At 43.2% G+C, this 13,781-nt stretch overlaps 1 protein-coding gene across 1 annotated transcript in view; it reads left to right on the forward strand.

The window, feature by feature from the left end:
• Positions 1 to 13,781, forward strand: part of PDZRN4 (PDZ domain containing ring finger 4) — a gene marked incomplete at its 5' end in the record, with an annotated part of 254,213 nt that overhangs the window by 225,954 nt on the left and 14,478 nt on the right. Inside the window, 2 exons of the mRNA XM_082491421.1 lie at positions 10,076 to 10,174; positions 12,384 to 12,446. Coding sequence (XP_082347547.1) covers positions 10,076 to 10,174; positions 12,384 to 12,446 — 162 coding nt within the window. The remainder of the gene's footprint in view (positions 1 to 10,075; positions 10,175 to 12,383; positions 12,447 to 13,781) is intronic.

Raw genomic sequence — 13,781 nt, forward strand, 5'->3', positions numbered from 1 at the left:
CCTAGGACTTCATTAGATTGAACTGTTCCTGTGAGAAGAGCGAAGGGATAGTTCTAGTTCTGTTTGTATTATTTATTTTTATTTCATAAGCAGAATTGCTTGCCACTGATGAAGAGTGTGCGGCATTGCAAAGACCAAATATTATAGAAGGTAGCAATGTAAATGACCTGTGATTTGGTAGTCTGGAAGATGTATATCCTTCCAGTCACATGGAGGAAGAGACCAAGAAAGGGAATGTGATTAGTGAGATGCTGCCAGGATGCTCGGTCATTTGGAGCTCTGCCTGATAACGATCCAGGTGTTTACGTCATTACCAGTGATGAGATAAGAACTGCAGAGTTGGGACTACTAAACACAATTATGAGGTTGAGAGCAAGCTTTGCTTGGTTTCCACAGTTTCCGCAAGCAAGAAGCTGATAAAATTGATCTGACTTTGCAGGACAATCTTTTTCTAGTACCCCTGACAGAAAGTGTGAAAAGCAGCCAAAATGCAGCTATGCGTATAAACTGGAGGTTGATCTCACCCGTAAAGATGCAGACACAGGACGATACTGAAGAATGAACCTTCATTTTAAGGTGTGTGTAGTCCCTGTAGTCCCTGTGCGCTTCTGTTTGATGCTTCAGAAGGGTGACATTAGATCAGATGGATGAGGGTTTTTTTTCAGTATAACCAGTTTATTAAAACAAGTCAGACCTTAATGTACTTTCTCAGTTAATTCTTCATTGAGCTATTCTGTAAGTACTTTGTTCTTGGCCTTTTGTGCTTCGTTCATTCAGTTAATCATTCTGTCAATTATGCCATTAGCAAGATGAATATTAAAACAGCTTCTCAGCTATTACTACAGGTAAAAGGAAAAGCAGAGATAAAAGTTACTATTCTTTTTTTTATTATTTCCCTTTATTATTTTGGGGTTGTTTTTCTCTTTTTCTTAAAATTTATGGTAAATACTACACTTCTCCATCTTGGAACATTTGATATTGGGTCCACTCATAGCATTCAATAAGCCTTGATTTCTTCTGAAAGTGCAGTCAAGGCTATAACACCAAATTATATGTGTACATTTAACAAAGTCATTTCATTTTAAGGTAGATATTTTGTTTTCGGGCTTGGGGTGAGTGTTAAATATTTGTTTAGTTGTGTGTGCATGTGCCTGTGTGTGTGGAGGGGAGGTAGTATGCGTGTAAGTTATATTACTGTGGGTTTTGTAGATGGAATTTGTCAGCCGCCTGAGAGACTTGAGTCAAGATACAGCTCTTGCATGCATTTTAGGATGAAGATAAAGCATACCTGAATTGCATTGTTCGTTTCACCACACAAGGACTTTCCCAGACTGGCAGCTTTTTATCTTTCTTCTGGTGAAGTAGGAATCCTCTCCAGTACACCGTGGTGAATTCCTTTTCTAAAACCTATACGTGGCTCCTAGTTTAAAACCTGGGAATTTCATACTTGTAAATAGCAAACCTTCCCTTCTTCTTTCTGTCTTTTTTTGCCCCATTCAGGAGTGATGTTCAAAGGGGAGAGGGAAGAAAGCACAGTGTTTTGGTTTTACAGGCTGGACTATACTGATATATAAGCAGCATGAAAAGATGACATTCTTTTCCTCTAAAGATAATGGAGTTAAATGGAACAAGGTAGATGGTATTTAATGCTAAGAAATGAAATAGTTTACTATATCATAAAAATAACATGCTTAGGATTCTCTGTCTTACCATGTCACAAAAATGCAAACCCTGAACTATGAATCACAGGTTCTGTTATACTGGACAGTAACACTAATTAAAATTAATTTGGTGTTTGACTATGGCTCGACAGGGAGATGATTTTCTCATTGTAATAAGGACTTAAATGTTAACTGAAATGATCACACATGGTCCATTTAGGAAAAATACTGTTGTGCTTTGATTCCATGCTGTCCCTTCTAATGGTGTTACCAGAGTTCATGGGACCCATTACTCTGATATACTGTACAGGTGAAGGGAACTCAATAGCTATTATGATTTTGATAGTCTCTCTTGGTCCTTTTAGAGGTGTGCAACAATTGCTATAAAGGCAGACGGGGAATATTGGAAGAATGTAGAGTATTTATAATATTTCTACAGTGCCTTTCAAAACCTCTGTAATCATTTATTCTTTTATGTCCTGCTATTCTGGTGGTGTTTGCATTGTTTTCTGCTTATAGGTAAGGAAAACAAGTCACAAAAAGTTACATGAAGTAACTGCACCAAAGCAGTTACAATTGAACAGGGAACAGGGACTTAAAGGCGGAAAACTTCTTGAAACCTGCTAAAAAAAGTCTTATGAGGCAAGATCTTTCCAATTTTTTCAAAGTTATGATGAATTTGAGAAAGCAGGGAAATTTACCTTCCTCAATATAGAGCATCATAGAATCATAGAATCATAGAATCAGTGAGGTTGGAAGGGACCTTTAAGATCATCAAGTCCAACCATTAACCTACCCTGATAAAAACACCACCACTCCTAAACCATGTCCCTAAGCACCTCATCTACCCTTTTCTTAAACACCTCCAGGGATGGTGAATCCACCACCTCTCTGGGCAGCTTATTCCAATGTTTAATAACCCTTTCAGTGAAAAAATGCTTCCTAACATCTAATCTAAACCTGCCCTGACATAACTTGAACCCATTTCCTCTTGTCCTATCACTTGTCGCCAGGGAGAAGAGGTCAGCTCCCATCTCTCTAAAACCTCCTTTCAGGTAGTTGTAGAGGGTGATAAGGTCTCCCCTCAGCCTCCTCTTCTCCAGGCTAAACAACCCCAGATCCCTCAGTCGTTCCTCATAAGGTTTGTCCTCCAGACCCTTCACCAGCTTTGTAGCCCTTCTCTGGACACGCTCCAACACCTCAATGTCCTTCTTGTAGTGAGGGGCCCAAAACTGAACACAGTACTCGAGGTGAGGCCTCACCAGTGCCGAGTACAGGGGGATGATTACTTCCCTAGTCCGGCTCACCACACTATTCCTGATGCAGGCCAGGATGGTGTTGGCCTTCTTGGCTGCCTGGGCACACTGCTGGCTCATGCTCAGCCGGTTGTCCACCAACACCCCCAGGTCCTTTTCTGCCAGGCAGCTTTCGAGCCACTCCGCCCCCAGTCTGTAGCGCTGCATGGGGTTGTTGTGACCCAAGTGCAGGACCCGACACTTGGCCTTGTTGAACCTCATACCATTGGCCTCAGCCCATCTGTCCAGCCTGTCCAGATCCCTCTGCAGAGCCAATCTACCCTCAAGCAGATCAACACGCCCCCCCAGTTTAGTGTCGTCTGCGAACTTACTGAGGGAGCACTCGATCCCCTCATCCAGATCGTTGATAAAGATATTAAAGAGAACGGGCCCCAGCACCGATCCCTGGGGGACACCACTCGTCACTGGACACCAACTGGATTTAACTCCATTTACCACCACTCTCTGGACACGGCCATCCAGCCAGTTTTTTACCCAACGAAGAGTATACCTGTCCAGGCCATGAGCAGCCAGTTTCTCCAGGAGAATGCTATGGGAAACGGTGTCAAAAGCCTTGCAAAAATCCAGGTAGACAACATCCACAGCTTTTCCCTTGTCCAGCAAGTGGGTCACCTTGTCATAGAAGGAGATCAGGTTTGACAGGCATGACCTGCCTTTCACAAAGCCATGCTTACTGGGCCTGATCACCCTGTTCTCTTGCATGTGCCGTGTGATGGCACTGAGGATGATCTGCTCCATGACCTTCCCAGGCACCGATGTCAGACTGACTGGCCTGTAGTTCCCTGGATCCTCCTTCCGGCCCTTCTTATGGATGGGCGTCACATTTGCCAACCTCCAGTCAGCTGGGACCTCCCCAGTTATCCAGGACTGTTCATAAATGATGCACAGTGGGCCGGTGAGCACTTCCGCCAGCTCTCTCAGCACCCTTGGATGGATCCCATCCGGCCCCATAGATTTGTGCACCTCCAGGTGCTGAAGCAGGTCCCTCACCATTTCCCTTTGGACTACAGGGGCTTCACTCTGCTCCCCATCCCTGTATTCTAGCTCAGGGGTCGGAGAATTCAAGGAACAACTGGTCCTACTGCTGAAGACTGAGGCAAAGACGGCATTAAGTACCTCAGCCTTTTCCTCATCCTTGGTTACTATGTTACCAGCCCCATCTACTAGAGGACAGATATTATCCTTGGTCCTCTTTTTATCGCTAATATATTTATAGAAACTTTTTTTGTTGTCCTTGACAACAGAAGCCAGGTTTAGCTCTAGCTGAGCTTTGGCCCTTCTGATTTTTTCCCTACATCGCTTTACTACCTCTTTGTAATCCTCCTGGGTGGCCTGCCCTTCCTTCCAAAGGCCGTATATCCTTTTTTTTTCCCTAAGCTGCAACACTAGCTCCCTGCTTAGCCAGGCCGGTCTTTTTCCCCGACGGCTTGTCTTACGGCACACGGGGACAGCCTGCTCCTGCGCCTTTAGGACTTCCGTCTTGAAAGACATCCAGGCTTCCTGGGCTCCTTTGCCGTGGAGGACTGCCTCCCAGGGGACTTTGTCGACCAGGCATCATCCAGGGAAGAATCTCAAACCCATGCCCAGTAATCCAAAACACACCCAGTGATTATTCAGAAAATTTGCATTTCTTGATCTTGCAATCAGTTGCTTGTATCAATAGGTTCATCCCCTGTCATTTGCGATGGTAACCTTTTATTAAGGTTTCTTATTAAAGGTTTCTGTTCTGGAAATGAGTCACTGTGTTTCCTACACAAATAAATTGCAAAGGCGATCGGCAAGTTTCCTTGTCTGTGTAGTCTCAGGAGACTCCCGGTCCTAGGATATCATGTTTGGACGTGAGGTAGCTAAGTGTGGAGTTTACCTTTGTCAAGCTATAGAATAATGTTGAATAATTGATTAACTTTTGTTGGTTATACTCGTCTACAGTACGTACAGTAAACTAGTCTTACTGCATTTCGCAGCCATGAGTGGACAAAAATGAATAATGGACATAGAATGGGACAAGATGATATTATAGTGTCCAGAAAACTGGACCCTAAAGACTTTAGAGCTGGGGCAGTGTTTCTCTCCTTAAACCTCCATTGCACTAGAGCAGCCCAAGAGTTACAGTTCTGTGGAAAGAATTCAGTCAATGTCTTTTCTCATTCTGTGAATATAATAGGTCAAATTCAACAAAAATAATATTATCATAGAAAGCACCAGGGATTCCATGAACTGCTTATTCCCCAGCAGTTCCTGGGCAAGAGACAGATAAGATCTCAAGTTTATTCTGAGTTTCAAAGCCACGCAGTTGCCTCCAAACACTGGAACTTCTTGTATGGGCTTTGCGAGTCTCCTACCTTGGGCAGAAGGTAGCTTGCTGTTCATCGCAACTAATTTGTATTGAGCTCTGATTTCTTATTTGCCTTATTTCTCACCAGTACAAAAATTTCTTCTCATCACACAGAAGTGTGAGAAGGCAAGCCAAACAAAGGATCGGATGATGAGAGAGAGGAAGGAGAACAAGGTGGCAGTAATAACAGGTTATTTTGGTATTGCCCAGCTGTGTGCATGGGTCATATGCAGTGAAGCACTCGCTTTAGTGGATGGGACTTGCTGCTTACCAGGCAGTAATTTCTTTACAGATTTCTATAGGTGAAATAACAGGATGGGTTATAAGGTGAGAGTAAAAGGAAGGTGACACAGGGGCTGTGTGGATGTGGGCACTTACTGAGAATGGAAATATTTGGGGGGAAATGGGAGAAAAGTGTGAGTGAGGCTGCTGTCTGTGAATACAGGTAAGGGCTCACTTTGGGAAAGAGTGAACTGAGAAGGGTGTTGAAGGTGAGGGCAGAAGGATGGTGTTTGTGGAGAGGTATTCCAGGTTGAAATCATCCAAATGAGGATGAGGGAGGATCACAGGCAGTGATGAGGCAGGAGCAGGTCTTGGCCACAGTGTAAATGAGTTGAATAGTGTTGAACAAGGAGTAGCTAATGCTGACAGAAAGCGTGGAAAGGATTCAAAGGTGTGCATGGCTTAGTAGACACCACTGGCAGAGTGGTCAGCAAAGAAAAATGGGGCAGAGTTAGCTTTCCATGTGTGCAATTATCCCAGCACAGGGTCATCAGATGAATAACTCTTGTCAACATCATCTGGGTGCAGCGAGACAAAACCTTACCAGCTTCCCTCTTAGACTGTAATCTGTTTTCTGGTGTGTGGAGGGAAAATGTGAAGAGTTCAGAGCCGGTTTTGCCCACAAAAGACTGTTTAAGGATGGACACTGAAGGTTTCCTGGTCTGTTAGAAAACAGACCATCAGCTTTACTCTTTGTACCTGGCTTTCAGTAGGAAGACTCACTAAAACTGCAAACTGATGCAAACTTTTACAAGGTCTCCTTTAACAGCCCTTAACCTCTTTTCAGCAATTCTAGAAAAACAACAGCCCAGTTGATGACATTTATAATCTACTTCTCTACCACTTGAGAGAAATGACAGTATTAACCTGGCCTTTCCTCCCCAAATTGGTGACAGCTCCTTGTTTGGTCTTATGTCTCCTGAGGCTGACAGCCTGTAAACTGGTTTTCCATCACAGAAGCGAATGATGGCCTTTAACTGGGAGCCAGAGGCTACAGCCACTAGTTCATCACTTTAGAGGATGACCAATGCAACCAGTTTTCAGTCCTTCAAGAGAATGACCTCCACCTCTTCACTGCCTTTTCTGTGTCTGAAGGAATGAGCTACCTTGGAAATTTGCATCCCAGTCTTTCAAGACAGGATAATCCTTATTCTAATTTCCATGTCTATCCTTTAACCAAATAATTTATGGCAAAACAGTTTAAAGTATTGTCTTCACTGTGGCAATGCACTGAATTATTGTTCTGCCCAGACAGAGAAAAGAAGCAGCAAGTCAAAGATTTAGCAATTTGGCATTGATTTCTGTCACTTGGCAGCAGAATACTCTTCGTGTTGAGAGGCGGCTGCCCCCAGAGTGCCCAAAAGAGGGGGAGGCTGTCATCTCCCGAGCTCTCTCCTCAGTCCCTCTCCTTCCACCATCTGTCTGTCAGCACACTTCATGAATCCCCAAATATTGTTTCTCACAGATTTTTAAAATGCTGAATTTTTAAGACTGTCAGTTCAGTCCCTATGTGCACACACACAAAACCCAAAGAGAAAGCAACTATAAGTGTGTGTGTGTTTGCATGTATCTAAAGGGATTTCGGGGAAGGAAATTACATCCTTACAAATTCATTACTGCTGCCAAACTTACTGTTTCTTCTGTTAGAGACTAGTTGGGAAAAAAAAACGCTCAAAAGCATCTGTCACAAAACGCAGTGTCAAATGCTTCTGACCATGATGGTCCACGTTCTCTGGTGTCTCAGTTGCTGCTCTTCTGTTGAAGTTGTTTCAGATGTGCTTGTTATATACAGCTAAATATTGGACTTCTGGGTTTTTGCCCTGAGACATGATTTAATATTTTATGCAAAGTGTTTTTAAGTTTTCCAAAGATGTTTTGTCAACCCTGATTTGTTTGCATGTGACCAGGATGTATCGTGTTTGCTGTAAAAAAGATGTCATGAGGTTAATAGTGCAGATGTGCAGTAGGAAAAAGGCAGTTATCTGGAATGACTTTCATGCAAAGCAAGAGTTGTCGTCCAACTTCTGCCCCTAACTGGATGAGATATTACATGAGTGCGTGCTTGAGTTTAGACTGAAAAACATTAAATGTTTATCGGGCCTTTAACACTACGTACCAGTATCTCAGTTGTAGGTATGTACAGCTTCTAAGTGGCCACAGCCATGCACAGTCATCAGACTACACAGTCATCAGACTATGCCCCGTGCAGTCCTTCAGGAAAGAGGTAGTCCCAAGAGTACTAAGTACAGATCTCAGCTCTAAGCTCTGTTACGGGGTGGAGAAACGAAAGCTGTGGCAACTCAAGCACTGTGCGCAGCCAGAGCTGGTGCTTCCCAGTCATGGGACATTTGTCACCAGCTGGTTCCCAGAGATGGCTTGCTAAAGTCCAACCCTCTTGGACTCCCAGGATGGAGCCTGTGGGGCCATCCTCATTTTCCCCTGCTCTTTCATGCCCTAAATAGTTAAATTATTCTGCTCAATGAGCCGGCACACACTGGAAGGGTTCAGTTTGTTGGCAGCTTGAAACATTCGTACAGCTTTGTTGTAACAAACATTTTGAGACAAATCATCCCCAAGAACTTCAAGGTCATTGCCAACCAAAGAAATTATGTTCAGAGCAGTCCTTGGGGCCCCTGTCCAGCCTCAGCGCGGGGAGACGGGAGGTTGTGCCGGCAGGACAATGAAAGTCAATGGATTTCAGCTGGTGCACAGCTCCTCATTTGCCTTGATTTAAAGGTCCCAGTCTCAGTCCTTTATGGTGTATTTAGGCTTCCTTATAGGCCTCCAAGGGACTGCAAGCTTCTTTATTCCTTAAAAGTATACCTTGTTGCTGTAATTGAAGCCATTTTGTTACTGTAATTTTTCCCTAATATTACAGTTCTAGTCAAGTGGTCTTTCCCTCTGGAGGCATCAATTATTATGGGTTTTGAATAGCCCTCCCTCCAGTACACATACTTTCATTCCCAGTGCCAAAATCAGGTCACTGCAATTCTCTTCCCTAATAAAACATGGTCCTGTGTTTCTTCTTTCAAGCCCTATGTATAATATGTACTGGTGACTAATTCCACTTCTTACCACCTTATTTGAAACTCCTGCCATATTTAAGAAAAACTAAAGAATACTACAGGTTTCATGGTATTTTCTACATTTTCTTAGTCTTCATTAAGACATTGAATGTCCAAAGTCCAGGGAGAAGTTTATAGGTTTCATACAGGTACTGAACCCATGTCGATGTGTACATTGGTGAGGAAGCAGGGGAGTGAGCCGTAGCAGTGCACTTTGTGAAAGATTTTCAGCTGAAATGAAAACGGCACAGGGTTCATCTGCTAACCCGTGTGTGCAAACTGCAGGTTTTTCTCTAAGTTGTGGTTATTCGACACCTGGTCCCCACAACTCCATCAGACTCAGCAATGAGTCCTCACTGCTGTGCCCTTTGCCTGTTCATGGATTAATCTGTGTGATATCTCTGGGGATGGGGAGGAACAAGCTCTGTATCTGAGAACTGAAGTATGGGTTTGTCTCTATTCTTTTTTTTTTTTTTTTCACAGCCATGAGAAGCGGAAGCTGTTAAGCTCCAAATGTCACCTGCAGACTGCCTTTAAATACATATATGAACTAAAGTTTCCCATATGCAACCAGGCTAATACTCTGTACTGCTGGATTCATCATGCTCTATTACAATTATTTGTTTCACAGTGTTCAAACCAAGTGCAGCTTTGCATTTTTGTGAATGATTCCCTCATGAAACCCTAAAGATGCTTAACTCAGATGGGTGTATGTAGTAGTTATCACTGCGCCATCTGCCCTAAAACTTGCACTTTTCATGAGATGCCACTGCTGGGACATCTGGCACTAAAAATATGTTTTCTGCATCATCTCACAATTGAGGAGAATGCTACGGCTGTTCAGCTCCACGGGAGATTCCTTGAAGCATCCTTCTGTTATCTAACAGCTTCTGCAATGAAGCTGTGGCACTAAACTGGCCAGGGAATGAATTATGCTATTAATGGAAGGCTGTGTTTTTGCTTTATGGCTTGGATTGCTGTTAGAAGGGAGTGGCACTTGTGTGATGGATTGATCGATGTGTAGCCAGTCCTGTAAATCAATAGTTGGTGTGATGGGACTAAAATGACTACGTAATATACTGTAAGTCAGCTTCTATTATTCAAACCCAAAAAAACGGCAAAATCGATGCAGAGCTATATTTCTCAAAGTTCAGCGTGTCTTACTGAACTGTTTCTGTATAGCTTGAACCTGCAGTATATTGGGATTTCCGTCTTAATTCACCGAATATTTTCCCCCTCAAAGATGCACACAAAATATTGTGTCTCAAGACTGGGCAGTATGAGTAGTTCTTACAGAATGAGTATGAGAGCATCCTCCGGTATGAGTATGTCAGTGGCTCGGTCCTCCCTTGTGCTACACGATTTTTTTCCACCCTTGGCAAAAGCCACCATACGAGCCTGTGTGTTTTCTTGTAGGAGGTGGAGCTGTGTCGCGTGAGCAGCCAGGAGAAGCTGGGGCTGACTGTCTGTTACAGGACCGATGATGAGGAGGACACGGGGATCTATGTCAGCGAGGTAAGGACGTGGCAGTGAGGGGGAGCGTGGGAGATGCTTGTGATGGAGGACTGAACGTGCCAGGGAATGTGAGAGCAAGTGCTCTGAGACCAGAGTGCAGAAGTGTCAACCATCAGCCAGCACACGTCACCTTCAATTCATTTAGATTATCAGTTTAAATTATGTTGCGCAAGTGGTGTAATTATTACTAGTGAGCTGCTTTAATGTGAATGCTTTTAACTACAACATCATAGTTAGGGAAGTACAAAGCAGTCTGAGCATGGTCTGAATTTTGAAAGAAATCTGCCCTTATGGTGGAAATCAAGCCGGGTTTTTAAGGAGAAAAGCACCTGCCTCACACTCTGCTTGCCACAGCCTCAGTAATCGTGGATAATCATTATTTTATTATTTGTGGTTTCGCTGAAGTTGTGGTACACACAGAAATAGCACAGATGGGTGGAGAGAGTAGCTTGGGAGAGGAGTATGTCGGAAAGACTAATAGTTTTTCTTTTGCCAGACAAAAAATAGAATACTGGATACTGAGATGGGATGAACCCTCAGGTTTTTATTGGCTTCACCAGGAAACTATGGCATCCAGCACATATCACAGGGTGATAGTGTTTCACAGGGCCGGTCCACAAGCATTCCAAGCACACAAGCCCCCTTTGAGTCTCCAGCCATTCAACGAGGGTTGTTTTTCTGGGTAAAGCAGAACTCTTGTGCATCCAAGGTCACTGGTGAGTCCAAGCTCACTGGTGATTTTCCTGTGTGAACTGTGTTCGCAATTTGTTGCTTTTGTGGCATGTTGAACCAAATTTGGACATTAGGAAAAGGTTCGTCACTGGGAGGGTGGTCGGTCACTGGAACAGGCTCCCCAGGGAAGTGATCACAGCACCAAGCCTGACAGAATTCAAGGAGAGTCTGGATGACACTCTTAGTCATATGATTTAATTCTAGGTAGTCCTGTGAGGAGCAGGGAGTTGGACTTGATGATCCTTATGGGTCCCTTCCAACTCGAGATAGTCTATGATTCTGAATTCTGAGTGAAGTTCATGGACAGAGAGGATCAGTACAGAGAATTCTCCTACATATCAGTGAATGGGGATGAAGGCAGAATTGCACATTCGCAGGCCAGCAGCAATGTCAACGAAGCTGAAAAGCACAACCTTGGAACAAGAATGAGGAATTAATATAAAACTACCCCAGACTAAGTCTTCCACCAGTCGTATAAGCACTGCTGTTAAAGTCTGTTTGACCTTGTGGGAATAAAGAAAGTGCAGGAATCTCTTAATACACTCCAGGATTATATCTGAAATATGCTGGTTTTCCTACATGATAGAAATTTCTCGGACCTTTTAAAATGAATGTAATTATATCGTCTTTCGTACTTGATTAAGCACTTCAGATTAATTTTTTTTCTATGACAATGCACAAGAAGAAAATAATATCTAACAGCTGTAGAGGATGTAACTTGCAAACCAAATGCTCAACTGAGATGTTTGGTTTGAAAAAATAGCTCGTGGTATGACGAGGCAAAAGAAATGATTTAAGATAACCATCGAGTGAAAGGTGATAGATCGAATTGCCCTGCAATGAACAGTAGGTCATTGCTCAGGGATGAGCTATAGTGACTTTGATAAACTGTTAATGGAGCCCTAAACATCTATTTAGGTTAAACTAACTTAAAATTAACTGATTCAGACCAGGAACGATACACAGTACCAGTGAGTGATCTATACAATATAGATCCTTTGGGGTTTTTTGTTGTTACCTCTCGAGCTGCAAAATTCCAGAGGAAATAACAGGATGATAACTGAGGTAATCATTTAATAGTAAATGTTTCCCTGACAGAAAAATAAACCTGCTCTTTTCCCAAAGACTGGCCCATTTGTATAGAGGTATCAACTGCTGCAGAAGTACCTCAGTCCACAGTGAACTTCCAGAGAAGAGGGACTCTGTCAATAACTCTTAGTGCTCTGACACCTGAAGGTTAATGCCTGAGAGAGGCATAATTTGCAAATCATACGCTCCCAACCCTTTCCATCTGTAGGCTTTAATCTGAAACAAGCTTATACAATTATTTAAAGAACTATTGAGTTCATATGACCGTAAGTGAAACTTCAGATTGCCTCTGCACAGAATAAAAATACTACTTTTTCAAATTGTGGGGCTGTTATTGTTTCCAGTAAAAATCTTTCCGTGTTCAGTTACTGGATATTGTCCTGTGCAGGTTGATCCAAACAGCATTGCTGCCAGAGATGGCCGGATCCGTGAAGGAGATCGCATTTTGCAAGTATGTGACAATAGACTCTTCCTTAAACTCTTTCTTCAGACAAACGCACAGCGCTGTCTTCTCTGTGGACTATTAATGAGGGAAGGTAGTTCTCTTTGTTACTGTGATCGATGAGAAAATCCATGTCTGTCTGTTTTTTAACACAATAGCTGGGAGCTAGAGTGCGTGTACTGAAAAATGAGAATGACAAACTCGTTCTGCCTCATGCCCTTATGTCCCATGTCTTTTTTGCCATATTTATTAGCAAATCTCATTTCCCTTATGTTCATCTCAGTGTCACATTCTAAACAGGGATCCTGCAGACATAAATATGGGTGTCAGAGAGTTGCTGATCATTCAGCGATCGCATAAATTTGGGTAAAACTCACTCGTGCTGGTAAGATGGTAAGAGTTTTCGTACAAAAGATGTGCTGTTAGTGAAGGATGATCTTGAGTTTACTTGAGGGGGGGATTCATTAGGCTTTTGTTAATGTTTTCTTTCCTCCACCAATAAAACATTGCTTTTCTGAGTTCTTTTCTAATCCACCATCTTGGCTTTTTTTTCCCCCCCTTCATTTCTATTGATTTGCTCATTTAAGGACCTGCTCCAAAGATAGGTTTGTGTGACACAGCATAGCTCTGTGGGCGAGGGTGGTCAGCTGCTGGCTCTGGAGAAGGGCAGTGTACCTCCACAGAGAGTGGAAGTATCTGGAATGGCAGTGGGTATCCATTTTCAGCTGGCAGGGAATAGTATGCTTTTGCACTAGCGACAAAATCATGAAACAGCTACCAAAAATCAGTAGACTGGAAAGTCTTTGCTGTATTGTAGCATTTTAGTTTTGGATCCCGGTCAATTTGCCTTGTATTTTGTCCTTTTTTTCACTGAAGCCCCAGAAGTAGCTCCTGGTGATGACAAGTCACTTTTCTGTATCCAGTTCCGTAATTGCCCTTCATTCATTTAGGCAAGTGAGCTCTCAGTTTGTCACGAGATCAGCCTGTTCCTTCGCTCCAGTCTTTTAATTTCTGCAGAAAATGTGGTTGCTGAAACCTGTCGCTGTATCTCTTACCCTGGTAACAGCTTTGGGAGTCTAGCGAACACAACAGGGTCTACAGGCTATCTTACCAAAGTGGCCCACTTTTGGGGGAGGAAAAAATAACTTACATTTTAATGTCAGGGTTCACTCAGGGGCTGCTGGTTTATTCTCTGTGTGGTTGGGAATGTGAAAACGTTCACAGGACAGATGGCATCCTCCCCCAGAAGACACAGGTGCCACAGTATGGGGGCAGCGAGCTCCTTGGTGGACTTGGGGTGACAGGGCTACATCATGGGGTGCAGCTAGGAGTGGAAAAGTCAGT

Source organism: Vanellus vanellus (assembly GCF_965231255.1).
Source record: "Vanellus vanellus genome assembly, chromosome: 1".
Lineage (NCBI taxonomy): Eukaryota > Metazoa > Chordata > Aves > Charadriiformes > Charadriidae > Vanellus > Vanellus vanellus.